The sequence below is a fragment of the Anopheles maculipalpis genome, chromosome 2RL (assembly GCF_943734695.1).
Source record: "Anopheles maculipalpis chromosome 2RL, idAnoMacuDA_375_x, whole genome shotgun sequence".
Taxonomy (NCBI): domain Eukaryota; kingdom Metazoa; phylum Arthropoda; class Insecta; order Diptera; family Culicidae; genus Anopheles; species Anopheles maculipalpis.
In genome coordinates, this window is record NC_064871.1 from 69,412,449 (window position 1) to 69,424,815 (window position 12,367).

A 12,367-nucleotide genomic window follows, 5' to 3' on the forward strand; every position below is an offset into this window, starting at 1 on the left:
GTCATAATAAGTAAGTAGTTGAGTTTTTGGAACAGAATCTTTGGATCGCTGGCATGTTCTTATTGGCATATTCTACCCTACTTGGGAGCAGCTTGTCGCATCTTCTTCTTCTTGACTTAACGGCCTTCTAAGGTCTCGCGCCGATAGTCGATAGCCGAAGGTGGATGGGATACGAACCCCGGTCCTGCCGTATGAAGACCGGCGACGCAGTCGCCTCCACCACCAGGCCGTTGTTTGAAGGCAAAGACGGTAAAAAACGGATACCTATGCTTATGAAAGATGAGCTACTTGCTTGAGGCTAAATATTGCAAAAATATACGATTATGTAAAGATCAACATTTTCCGCTTGTTTTGATCAGCCTAGTCCAGCTTTAGGTCACAGATCCCATAAATAACAAACCGAATTTAATGTGACGCCCACAAATGGCATTTGTCGACAGCAAAAACAACACACCAAACCTACACCTTGCTAACCCCACAAGCGAGCTGCTTAGCCAAAATAAAATGTAAGCATTCTCACCCGCGCGCCTTTCGTCAAGGTTTGCCGATGCTAATTCCACCCGGCTGACCCGTGCCTGTGGTTCAACCATAAAATATAACCGGTTTTTACGCACACTTTAAACCCACTGAAGAAATGCCCCTCCCCGCTCACCCTAAGTAGGGCACTTATATCTCTAATGTTTTTCGTTCCCTTACAACTCAAGTTTGCTTTTACTACGGAAATCCCTAAACAAGTCAAACTTCGTTTGGGAGTACGGGGTATTGGAAAGTATTGGCGGATAGTAGTAGTTGCCAATGGGCCATACAATACTCACTTTATGGCTGTTTGTGGGGCTATGAATCCATAAAAAAAAACAATCCTCTTCATTTGCAGCAAACATCACCAACTGCAGCACTTGACAGGAAGCGTTTGGGTCGTAAATAATTGCGAGAGTTAAAATGATGTTGCAAAAAAATTAATAAAAATACGTAAGACTGCCTAGAAGACATGAGCAATGAGCAGTTGGTTGTTTACGTATTATTGAGAAATTTTATACACTTGGTGGAACAAAACTTAATGAAGTAATGCTCGATCAATACCAACGATCACTGCCCTCGAAGTTCACCTTCAATGCCTCGCACTGATGTCTGATCGTAAGAATTCTTCTCTGAATGGGTGGATTTTATGTTCTATCATCTTTTACACATTTAATGTCCCACACAAACCCCCCCCCCCCCTCCAGCTTTTCGACCTCCTCCTCCTCCTTCTACTTCTTTCCTTCCCTTTCACAAAAGAAAAATGATGGCGAAGGTCATAAAACGACATCAGCGTACGTTCTTCGTACGAAGCACACGAGAAGCTTTATGTCCGATCATCTCACCAACTCACTGCACTAAGGTTCGAGGTTCAGCAGCCATTTTGAATGGATCAACCCGTTGTGTTTGGATGTTGGATTCGCGGGATTAAAAAAAAAAAAACAAACCAAACAATCAGCTCCAACCACCGGTAGGAAGCAAAAAAAAAAAGGTTTTGCGGCATCAGCAAAATAACAAAACGCACTCCACACCACAACAACATCCAAATCATCTCATCGCGTTTCTCTCTTGCTGTTTCGTTTTTATCCCATCCGAGTTAATAATATGGTAGGAGCCAAACACAAAACACAAAAAAAAACCAGCTCCAAAATGGCATGCCAGTAAAGGCAGGAGGCATTCTGCACTAACGACTAGCCGAACAGTCCCCTCAACACGACCACGTTCCGGACGCACACCTGTATTAATAAGGTTGCTTCTGCTCGTTGTCGTTCCCCTGCCGTGTCGCTTTGCATCAAACCATACTTTGGGCCCCACATTATTTTGGGTTTCTCTATTTGGAACATCGATGACGACAATTCTGGTGGGAGAAGAGGGAAAAAACATAGAGACCCAAACATTGGAATAAGAAGCGAGATGAAGTTATTGATAAAATTGTTTCTTCTTATTTTTTTTCTCTTGATGCAACAGACATGTATCTGTGCCAAAAAAAAAGGATTTAAAAATGGCAAAGCAACGTAATTTTATCGACAGACAGGACTGAAAGTCATCAAAAATCCATTTGTCATTGTTAATACTTTCAACGAAAAACAAAAACTGATCACCACAACATGCACCGAGGTTCAGTAATACTCATTGACCGTAATATTCACCGCGCACCTCACGTTACACCGCGTAGTCGATCGATCGAGCGTTCAGCTGAAGGGCATTACATGGCGTTATTTCGTACGGTGGATGTAACACATGAACGATCGCCTAAAACGATCCAGCCGAATGTAATATTGCTACATGAAATTCATTATTTTGCTGTAAACGTCACAAACATATCAACGTGCTTTTTAATGCGATTTTGTTGTTATAACTCCTCACGCATATTAACGCTCGTGCAGGACAAATTCACTCGCACGGTACACTCCAGCACCACCACGACACACGGGGTTGCACAATTTAGGCGCCTTAGGTGGGTTGTTTGTCACGTTTTTAAAGGTGATTGACTGTGGACACACACAACCACCACCGATTCATGGAAGCCTGAAAAGGGTACTTAGGAGACTGGTGAGTCTATCCCAAAAACCCTTTGCCTCGATTAATGTGGAGTGATTCCGATGTGCAGGGCGCTGTAATAAGTAGCGAAGCCTTCACAAAGTCAATGGGATGGTATTTGTCGTAAACCGTGTGTGTGTGTGTGAGTGGATCACCACGTGAAGCTTGACGGGGAACACCACGTTGAGAGCACTACTTGAGCTGCAACGACGAGCGTACAACTTGATGACTTTGAAGGAACCTTATCCTTGTCAACACCAAATCGATCGATGCGGGTTAGAATACTAAACAATTCCAGGATTGTCGAAGAGAGCGCAAAAATTGCCTTTAATACTCTGAGACGATACTTTAGCAGCACATCAACAGTGTTTCGCTGGAAGGGAATAATAACGCTGCAGTAGATCGAACTCGATGTGAAACTTCGAATTGGGGGTTTTTTTTTTTGCAAACAAACGATCATTTAAATGTACCAAATTTAGTTGCCACACTAAAACAGCTTTCACTTTTTGGCCACACTTTTACCGATGGAATAAAATGGCCACACATCTAGTATGGAGAGTTCAATGTAGTTCCTACGCTCGACATTTTCACGGTGTCACTTTGACAGGCCATACGGGTGGTTTTCGTCACTTTAACACACGAGAACAACACTTGCATACGACCAATAGAACGACTTACTGTAGTAAAATTACAATCAAACTGCACACGGTATGGGAAATCGGTCTAAGATCCGGCTTTACTGTTCGATCAGCTCCAGAAAACAATCAACTGCACCGGTCGACGTCTGTTCGGAGAATGTGCACTTTTTTCTAGCAATTCCACAGGTGAGTGCAGGTGAGCTCGCCTGACGGTCCATACGATGGAGGGGATCGTACACGGCATCGGCCGTCTCAGTGTTGGACCAAAACGTTCGCTAGTGTGGAGCCGGACCGGGAGGTGGGTGGTGGTCTCTAGTAGATAAGTAGTGAACAATGCGTTGGGGGAAAAAATAAGTTCCACACGTGGAGAGCGTGGAGTTGAGTCTGGAGAGAGAGAGAGAGAGATTCTAAATGGATAGTTGTATTATCGTGCATAGAGCGAACAAGCAGATTAAGCTATTTTGTTTGTGTTTTTACCTTTAATACATTTCTGCATGGCGGATTTACAGGCGTGCTGAGTCCTTTCAAGGAACAAATCAAAAGATTTCAACGCAACGAACAGCGAGTAAGATAAATTTAATTTTTTTTTAAATATTTATTGAATTAAATTAAATTTATTTATTTATTTATTTATTTATAATTAATTATGACGGTCCAGTGCCGTATTGTTCACACCGCATGTGTTAAATAAAATTTATACATATTTTACCTTTAAATATCTAGTTTAAAGGTGTATAATATAAACTAAATTATCAATTATGGTGATTTTTATTGGGATGTTCAATAATCACTAAGGCGCTTTTTGCATGAAGCAGTTGCATCGATCCTGGGTTGGTTTGAAACCATTTTTGGGAGCCTGGCAACTGAACAATACATTGGCATGCCTTCAGGCAAGCACACACCCTTCGATACTTGACGAGATGTAACAATTACTCATTTCTTACCAAAAAAATGATAAATTGGTTCCTTTCTTTAATCACACTGTTTTCTTGTCCACAAGCTTTCTTTTGCTGTGTGCAACAAATAAAATCATCTTCTGTGCATTTAACTCGAAAAGAATGCATTTAAATGACTCAACCGATACGTTATTTACCCGAGAAAATCCGGCCAGACAGTACGCCAACACCCTTACATACCTTGAACGGTAATGAGTGGTTTTAGCTGCAGACAGATAATGGATTATCACATTGAAGAAAAATGTCGGTAATCACCGGCAAAGTACCTTGTCCGGTGTGTCTATATTGAGGGATGCATATTTTATCGCCACGATTCCACTGATAACAAATGGAATTAAACCCCTGAAGGATCCCTTGCTGTCATGGTGATTTGAATGGACGATTAATGACAACAACAAAAAAACACACACAATTAACAAGTACTAAAAAGCTCGTCCAGCCGACGATTCGGCACTTCGGTGTGGTTGGGTGCCATTTCCAAAACACCCAATCATGGCGTATACGGTTTGATTGATGCCGAACGGTAGATTGGACTGAGGTGATTGGGCAATGGTAATCGCTCCATATCAAAAAAACCCGCAAACCGCGTGCGATCGAGCAAGTGATAAAGGCGATTATTAAATGCGTTGAAGGAATTGTTTTCGATAGGATGGTCTGTAGGAATTGACGTGGGTAATCTTACAACAACCCGATAAACGATACCAACTGTCGTCTCGAACGGTGCCATAAACTGTCTGTTAGTAAACAGTGAAGTAACTGAGTTGCACTGATATAGATTATGGCCGGACTTGCGATGGTAGACATACTGTAAATTATTGTTAACTGATTAGATTTACAAAAAAATACCTTAATTCTATGAGACAATGATCGAATGATAATGATCAACGAAAGTACACACATCGACTTTATGTAAAATCCACAAAAAATGCCCACCGTTGACCTCTGGGTCATATAAAAAAAAATCCCCCTCAAAAGCACACGCTCACTACAGCTGACGAAAACGTGATCCTCGGACACTACAGGTGGACTTTTGCATAATGCCGCCAAAATATTCGAGCAAAACCAACAAGAAGCTGTATCAACACTAGCGCTGTCGCATCGCTCGCTGGAGGTTATCATTCGGATACCCTGTTATCAACCTCCCGAAACCGGTTGTAGCATGTGCTTTCGGGCGTAATTAGGGTGAAGTGGTATGCAGCAAAAATAAAAAAAATGTAATATATGGTGCTGACAATGAAGACAAGCTCTTTTTTTATGATTCGGACGAATACTATCTCCGGACGCTGCGTGATGGATAAATAATGGCAGAAGGAAACTGTGCTTTTAAGTTGTGAATAAATTGTCTGCGAGTGCAGGAGTGCAAGGATTCAGGAGTCCGTGATGAGTGTCATGTATTTCAGGTTTACTTTCTTAATGTTTAAATAGTGTGTGCTTTTACCTTTTTTTTTACTTTGCCATCCTGTTTCAAGAGATTAAAGCCTACACTTTCTTAGTTCTTTGGAGTAAATTAACCATGGCAAAAAAGAGCGTTCCAACGTACTTTGGAAGCATTTTGGATATTTTGCAAATCTAGTCAAGTTTGGAAGCTTATATGAAACACTAGGATTGTCTTATTAGTGAACTTTGTTTATAGTTTATAGCAAAGCAGTTTAACCCCATTTTTCGGACATTGCTTAAAGATAAAGATTGTAATACAGCATACCACATTTAAAACCCGGCAAAATATTTCCTTTATATGATTCGACTTCAATCCCTGTTCCATTTTCATCCCAAATCGTTCTGGTCCTATGTCAAAGAGTACACAAAATCCTCCTCATTTCCTACCTTTATGTTACCCTTGGTTCTTCAACTGCCGATAATGCCACTAATATTTTCTCGACCTCTGGGCGATCTGTCTTCAACCTTATCATCTAACGCTGTCCAAACCCAGGTTGGCCTTTAGAGCTACTGCTTGGGGATCATCGATGATAAATCAGCCCTCGATGCCCTAGGCTCGCCTAAACTGTCCTGCAAAGCTGGTGCAGACCCGCGGAATCTGTATTGAAAAATGTTGTACAACGTTCGTTATTCTTCTAAACAAAACTATTCCTCTTGTCTTTGTGGACATCTTCTTTTGCTTCCTGTCGGAAACTTGCCTCGCTTATTAGTGATAAGTCGTCAGTCCCCGGGGTATATCCATACTATGTGAAATAGCTCAAATGTATGAGACGATTCTCCACTCGCATCTCCTTAATGTTATTTGTACTTCCATTATTCCACAAAAACATGGATTCATGCCCAAAGGATTGACTGTAATTAGCCTAATGTGTATTACTCTCAGCTTGATCTCGATAATACCGTGTTCAAATATGTCCTTGATTCCTCACTCACTCCTCATTTTCAAATTATCTTCATTTATCATACATACATTCTTTCTTTTCTAGTTCCGTTATTTCCTGGGTCGTAGTTAATGAGTCTCGTTCAAAGGTCTTAAGTCCACTGTTGTTTGTTTTGTTTATCAATGATGTTTGTTTTAGGTTTAGGTTTAGAATTGTTTCAGATTAGTTTAAATATTGTTAAGAATAGATATAATATAACTAATATAGCAAAGTCGTTGCAAACTCAAGAAGTAAATGAGAAATGAAATACAATATACTGATGCTTACGGTTGGAAACATCTGAATAACGGTTCAGAGTACATTTATTCACCAATATATCATTACATACGCTCGCTTAAATGACGGATAAACTGTGCGGTGGTGGCACGGGTTTGCGCGCCTGTAAACTTTGTGCGGAGGCCGGAATCGTAGTACAGCCAACACACGAGTGTAACGTTTCGTGTATAAAAATATCGCAATCAATGCAAAACACCTGCTGACAGGCACCACACTCGTACACCATTTTATCCGTGCCTATGGCGAGCGTTTTCTGACAGGCGTAACAATTGGTTACGGGAGGATTCCGTGGTTCCTGTACCTGCACCTGCTCCAATGGTAGTTCGTTGAAATGCGGTACCGGAAACAGATGATGGTAGCTGCGCGCAAGATGGGGCGCTGAAGCCAATGTCAACCCACACGCTGAACATTCCACCGGCAGTTCGCAGTACTTGCTGTAGCACTGGGGACAATGGTATCCGCCCGAGGTAAGCTTGGCTGGCTCATCGGCACTATCAATGTGGCACATACACATCGTCAACGGTGGTTCCTTGCCCGATTCTGTCTTGCCGTGTGGGAAGCCCATCTTGATGAGCGAAAATTCCTGCTGATTGCCTGCCTGCGGTGGATCGATGTGCTGCAGCAGCTGATCCTTGTAGTGGGCATCGTCTAGCACGGCACCGAACAAGCCACCGGTTTCGGTGCACAGGAACTTGCAGATACGGATCTCAGCCGAGAGAGAAAGTACGGAACATCGAACGCCTTCGGTTTTAAGATTTTCAATCGTCAAATGCACATCGTTGGGGTCGCAACTGGTCAAGCTTCCCATGATGATCAAAATTTCTCTACTAGCGTGCTGTGGAATCATGCGCAACGTCTTCAGCGCTAGCTCCAGACCATTTTGAAGCGATGGTTCACCGACCAGCTGGACACCACTGTTAAGCGCGTGAACCGCTTTAATGTGCTTCCTCGAGCTACCGCCTAATTCCGAGATCTTTTCCGCTCGCTTTGCCTTCATCGCAATAACGCCAAGCTGAGAGATAGGGTTCTGATCGAAAAACTCCTCTATAAACAGTTCAAGTAGCTTCAGCGAGCATATGAACCGGGTTGGCTTTAGATCCGGCACCGTCATGGCTTCGGAACAATCGAGCAGAACGTACAGATGACGCATCATACCGAGCTTGCTGAAGCCTCGTTTCATTGCTTGCCGCTTGCGCTTTGCCTTCTGAATGATGTCGCTCACGGAGCCCTCGATCAGCCCATCGTCGTCTTCTTTTATGGCTTCCCTAAGAAATTTGGTAAGCGATGTTTTTAATTTAACCGGCACACGAAGCATATTTCACAGTGGATACATCTTGGGGGAGGTCTGATGATTTTCTTACCATGTTTTTTCGTATCCCGTCTCCCAGCGGTACTCCTTTGGGTCCTCTTCGTCGGCCATTGTGTCGTGTTTTACTGCTTTAAACTCAAGAATTACACACTTATTTAACGAAAATCCGTACCGAACTCTCGTTGCACACCGGCGCCAGTTTTATTTTGTTTACATCCTGTCGCTTTTGTACCCAGGTGGTGAAGAACGTATAGAACAACTCATCGCGACTGACAGCACTTGTCAAAGAAACGTCATGAGCGGAGCTACAAATTAGAAGAAAAAACAACACACACATTCTGTGCATGTTTTTTCCCCGTAGCCATACAGAATTCTAAATTTTGTGCAATAGTTTTTACTACCTAGTGTCGATCGGAACAAAGCAACAATGGCCACCAAAGTAGCAACTAAGAAATTTAAATGGGCGCTGGATTTCAACACCAAGTTCGTATAGCTACAGCAATAGCCACTAGCAAAGGCGGTGCTTCCCCGCGTTTCATGGCGGAAGGCTAAGCAATTTATGTTGTCCTCAATACCTGGTTTGGTATTAAATGTTTCTTATCTTTGTGTGTTGTTTGCAGACCTCGCAGCAGCGGTTCCGATATTGCTGCACCGCCTGGTTACAATCCGTCGGCTGACGTGATCAGCAGCAAGGTGGTCAACCAGACAGACCAAAGCCACCTCATCCTGAAGAAATCGTGGGAGATTGCGCTCGGACCGATTAAGCAGTTCCCAATGAACCTCGTCATCATGTACATGTCGGGAAATTCGATCAGCATCTTCCCCATCATGATGGTGGTGATGATGTTCATCCGACCGATCAAGATGATGCTGTCGACGCATTCCACGTTCAAAGTGATCGAAGGTATCTCTGCCACCGGTCAGAAGCTGGTATTTTTGCTGGGCAACCTCGTCAACATTGGACTGGCTCTGTACAAGTGCCACAGCATGGGTCTTCTACCAACGCATGCGTCCGATTGGTTGGCTTTCGTCGAACCGCAGAAACGGTTGGAATATTCCGGCGGAGGCATCTCGTTACTTTGAGCCGGGAACCAGCAATACAACATCCGGGAGTGCATTTTGGTGGAACAGTTTGTATTTATTTTTCACTACCACATAGAGGATGGTGAGCGGAGTAACAATAAAAAGACGTAATGCATATACAATGAAGTGAAGCTTTGCATCAATTTGTAGTCAAGTATCAACAAAACAAATGGTCCCCGACCAATGGTGGTGGTGAGCGAAACTAATTTAGAGCCATCCTGAGTATAGTATATGCACCGAAGTACACAATCCCACTTATCGCATGACAGCAACCCTCTGAGTTGATAGGTTACGGTTTCTTATATTGGTCGGCGAATTCTTTCGCCTTTTCCAGCAACTTCCCTGGTTCGTCAACTCTCGGCACCTAAAAGCGGAAGAACGTTAGTATGATCAGTAGATGTGTTGGAAGGCGGAAGCCAGTATTTCTCGAACCTCATAATTTTGTGAAACATAGATTCCGGTGTAAACACCGGCACCGAACGTCAGCTGTTTTGGGAAGAAGCCGAAAAACAAAAGTAATGGTCATTAAAGCGAAAGAATACTTTCCCTCTCTTCTCTGCGATCAAGAGGCACCGAGCTATTTAGATCTAAAAATAACCAATTTAAGCGGTACACCTGCTGCTCTCTCATCGTTGATTCGATCGAGGCGTGATGATTATGCAACGGTTTTTGATCCCCCCAAGCGTTTCGATCATGTGATGAGTGCACGACAGAAAAATTCTATTCCAAAATTCTGGTTAAAACTTACCAAAAACTTCAGCATGTCTGTTACTCCGAATGAATCCACTTTGGACAAGCTATTGACTAACCCTTGGGGTACTAGAAAGCAAAAATGCACAGCGGGCTGGAATCTTTTGTTATTGGAAAACGTAAACAAAAGGAGGAATGTCAAACGCCAACGCTTGTCGAGCCATGTTCGAAAAGTGCTGACAACTTTTCAAAAACGCTCGACTTTTGACTGTTCAAATTCGCATTTCGTACATTAAAAATATTGATAAATGCCGTTTTTAATAAAAACTTATCATTGCCGTAGAAACATTTAAAATACATCGGAATAAAATGCAAATGATTCCATCTTCGAAAAAGCTGATTGGGCTAGTCCGCTGTTCTTCGAATATATTTTCCGTTTGACGTTTCATCGCACCGCTGCGTACCAACAACAAATCAAGGCCAACTTCGCAGCAAAAACGTTTTTTTCTCCTGTAGCACTTTGCAGCTGTTGGACTACGGTGAGTCAAGCGTGTTCTACAATCTGTTGTTTCGTCGGCCAAATACAGGTAAGCATCTTCTCACTTGAGACGCCCCACAACATCGTCACCCTTGCTCCGTGTGTTGTTTGGGTTCAAAGTTTCATCAGCAACATATGTACGTGTCGCTTACCGTGCGGCTATTTGAAGCGCATCCGTATGTTCGGTGCATGCCATTGCCAGTCTGACCATACCGTGACCGAGTTGTGACCCGTCTCTGTGAACCCTTGCAATACCGGAACACAATTGGTGTCGTGCAAATAGCAACATAAGAGAAAAGAAAAAAACAGTGCTTTCTCGTTTGTGATATTTATAGATCGTGCCGTACCCATTCTGAAATCTTGATAAAACGCATTTATACTATCGCCAAAAAATGACTCTCGTCTGGGGCATTATTGCATCGTTTCTGTACGTGGAGATATTTGTCGTGCTGCTGCTCGTTCTGCCACTCCGGAGCCCACAGCAATGGCATCGATTTTTCAAATCCCGCTTCCTGGCGATGTTGAGCCGCCAGGCACAAACGTACTTCTATCTGTTGCTGGCCGTGTTGGTTCTTTTTCTGCTGGAGGCCATCCGTGAGATGCGTAAATATTCGTCCAATGGTAAGAAATAAGAACAAAACACATCATTTGGAAACGTGCTGCTATAATGACTCATACTTTACACCGATCATTGCTTCCGACCGTAGATCACACGCACACCGAAACACACCTGAACGTGGAGATGCAACATAGCATGCGATTGTTCCGGGCCCAGCGCAACTTTTACATTTCCGGCTTTGCCATCTTCCTGTCGCTGGTAATCCGTCGCTTGGTTTCGCTCATCAGTGGCCAGGCCGTACTGTTGGCACAGGCAGAAGCCTCGATGAAGCAGGCACAAAGTGCAACCAGCGCTGCACGCACATTGATGAATCAGCAGAAGGATGACGATAAGAAAACGGACGCCAAGGACAAGCCGGCTGGTGGTGATGCTTCGAATGTAAGTTTACCCTTATCAAAAATCTCTATTGTTGCCGGAAGGAACAAGTTTTTATTGTGTTGTAAATTTCAGACCGAAGTGCTAAAGAAGAAGATTACCGAGCTCGAGCAAGAGCTGGCCAAGGAGCGCAAGGATAAGGAAGCGATGAAATCACAATCGGAAAGCCTTAACCGGGAATACGATCGTCTAACAGAAGAGTACAGCAAACTGCAAAAGAAAATTACCATTCCTAGTGCAGATAAGAGCGACTAAGGAACGGAACGGGGTCATTTTCTACTGTTTTCCGTCACATTTTTTTCTTTATAACGGTTGATAGGATTTTCTTTCATTTATGGCGTGTTCATGAGTCATTTAAATTTAAGTGCTTTTTCCCTTACACTTTATGCTGTTTTCGACTAATTTACGGTTTTTGTTAGAAAAATGTAGTGACCTTTCTTTCCCATTGCAACGACCCATATGCATTTCCTTCGATTTAATATCTTGTTACATTCAATTATGGTTTTTTGAAGTCAATTTTTTGGGAAAGGTGTTCTGAGGGAACTTCGAGGCCAGCACAGAGAGACAGAGAGTTTAGACGGTGAAAATTTTCCAACGTAGCTTAGAAAAGGAAGTCTTTTACCAGACAGGGTGATATTAAAACGAGTGTACTGAATTTCGAGCCGCAACACAAATGGAAACTGTTTGCAACTAAAACCAATCTATTGAATGTAAGACACCGAGACACAATAAATGTTTAATAACGAAACAACGAGGTGGTGTGTTGGGTAGTTTCATGGTTTGGAGCGCAAGGGGAAAGAATTTTGATGCATCATGCAATTCAGTAGACCATTTCATAATCGCTTGATGATAATAAGCACACATACCGCGATAGACATAGTGTGTGCGCCCTTTTGTCATGATAATCATAATCTGTCGAACGTTCGTCAAGATAAGATTTACGAGTTTG

General features: G+C 42.9%; 5 protein-coding genes across 6 annotated transcripts in view; 3 read left to right on the forward strand and 2 right to left on the reverse strand.

Moving 5' to 3' along the window:
• LOC126556186 (mitochondrial genome maintenance exonuclease 1-like) overlaps window positions 1-12,367 on the reverse strand; it is a 306,337-nt gene that overhangs the window by 87,297 nt on the left and 206,673 nt on the right. The gene's annotated exons all lie outside the window — the stretch shown is intronic.
• LOC126567431 (protein LTV1 homolog) overlaps window positions 1-12,367 on the forward strand; it is a 255,962-nt gene that overhangs the window by 73,683 nt on the left and 169,912 nt on the right. The gene's annotated exons all lie outside the window — the stretch shown is intronic.
• Window positions 6,855-8,238, reverse strand: LOC126556128 (general transcription factor IIH subunit 2). Its single transcript, XM_050211347.1, has 2 exons — window positions 8,166-8,238; window positions 6,855-8,069 (listed from the first exon to the last, which is right to left on the reverse strand). The coding sequence occupies exons 1-2, from the start codon at window positions 8,222-8,224 to the stop codon at window positions 6,863-6,865; spliced, it is 1,266 nt and encodes a 421-aa protein (XP_050067304.1). The 5' UTR covers window positions 8,225-8,238; the 3' UTR covers window positions 6,855-6,862.
• On the forward strand, window positions 8,463-9,322 carry LOC126556349 (ER membrane protein complex subunit 4). Its single transcript, XM_050211608.1, has 2 exons — window positions 8,463-8,596; window positions 8,734-9,322. The coding sequence occupies exons 1-2, from the start codon at window positions 8,541-8,543 to the stop codon at window positions 9,194-9,196; spliced, it is 519 nt and encodes a 172-aa protein (XP_050067565.1). The 5' UTR covers window positions 8,463-8,540; the 3' UTR covers window positions 9,197-9,322.
• Window positions 10,337-11,673, forward strand: LOC126556296 (B-cell receptor-associated protein 31). Its single transcript, XM_050211539.1, has 4 exons — window positions 10,337-10,473; window positions 10,760-11,045; window positions 11,132-11,421; window positions 11,494-11,673. The coding sequence occupies exons 2-4, from the start codon at window positions 10,817-10,819 to the stop codon at window positions 11,671-11,673; spliced, it is 699 nt and encodes a 232-aa protein (XP_050067496.1). The 5' UTR covers window positions 10,337-10,473; window positions 10,760-10,816.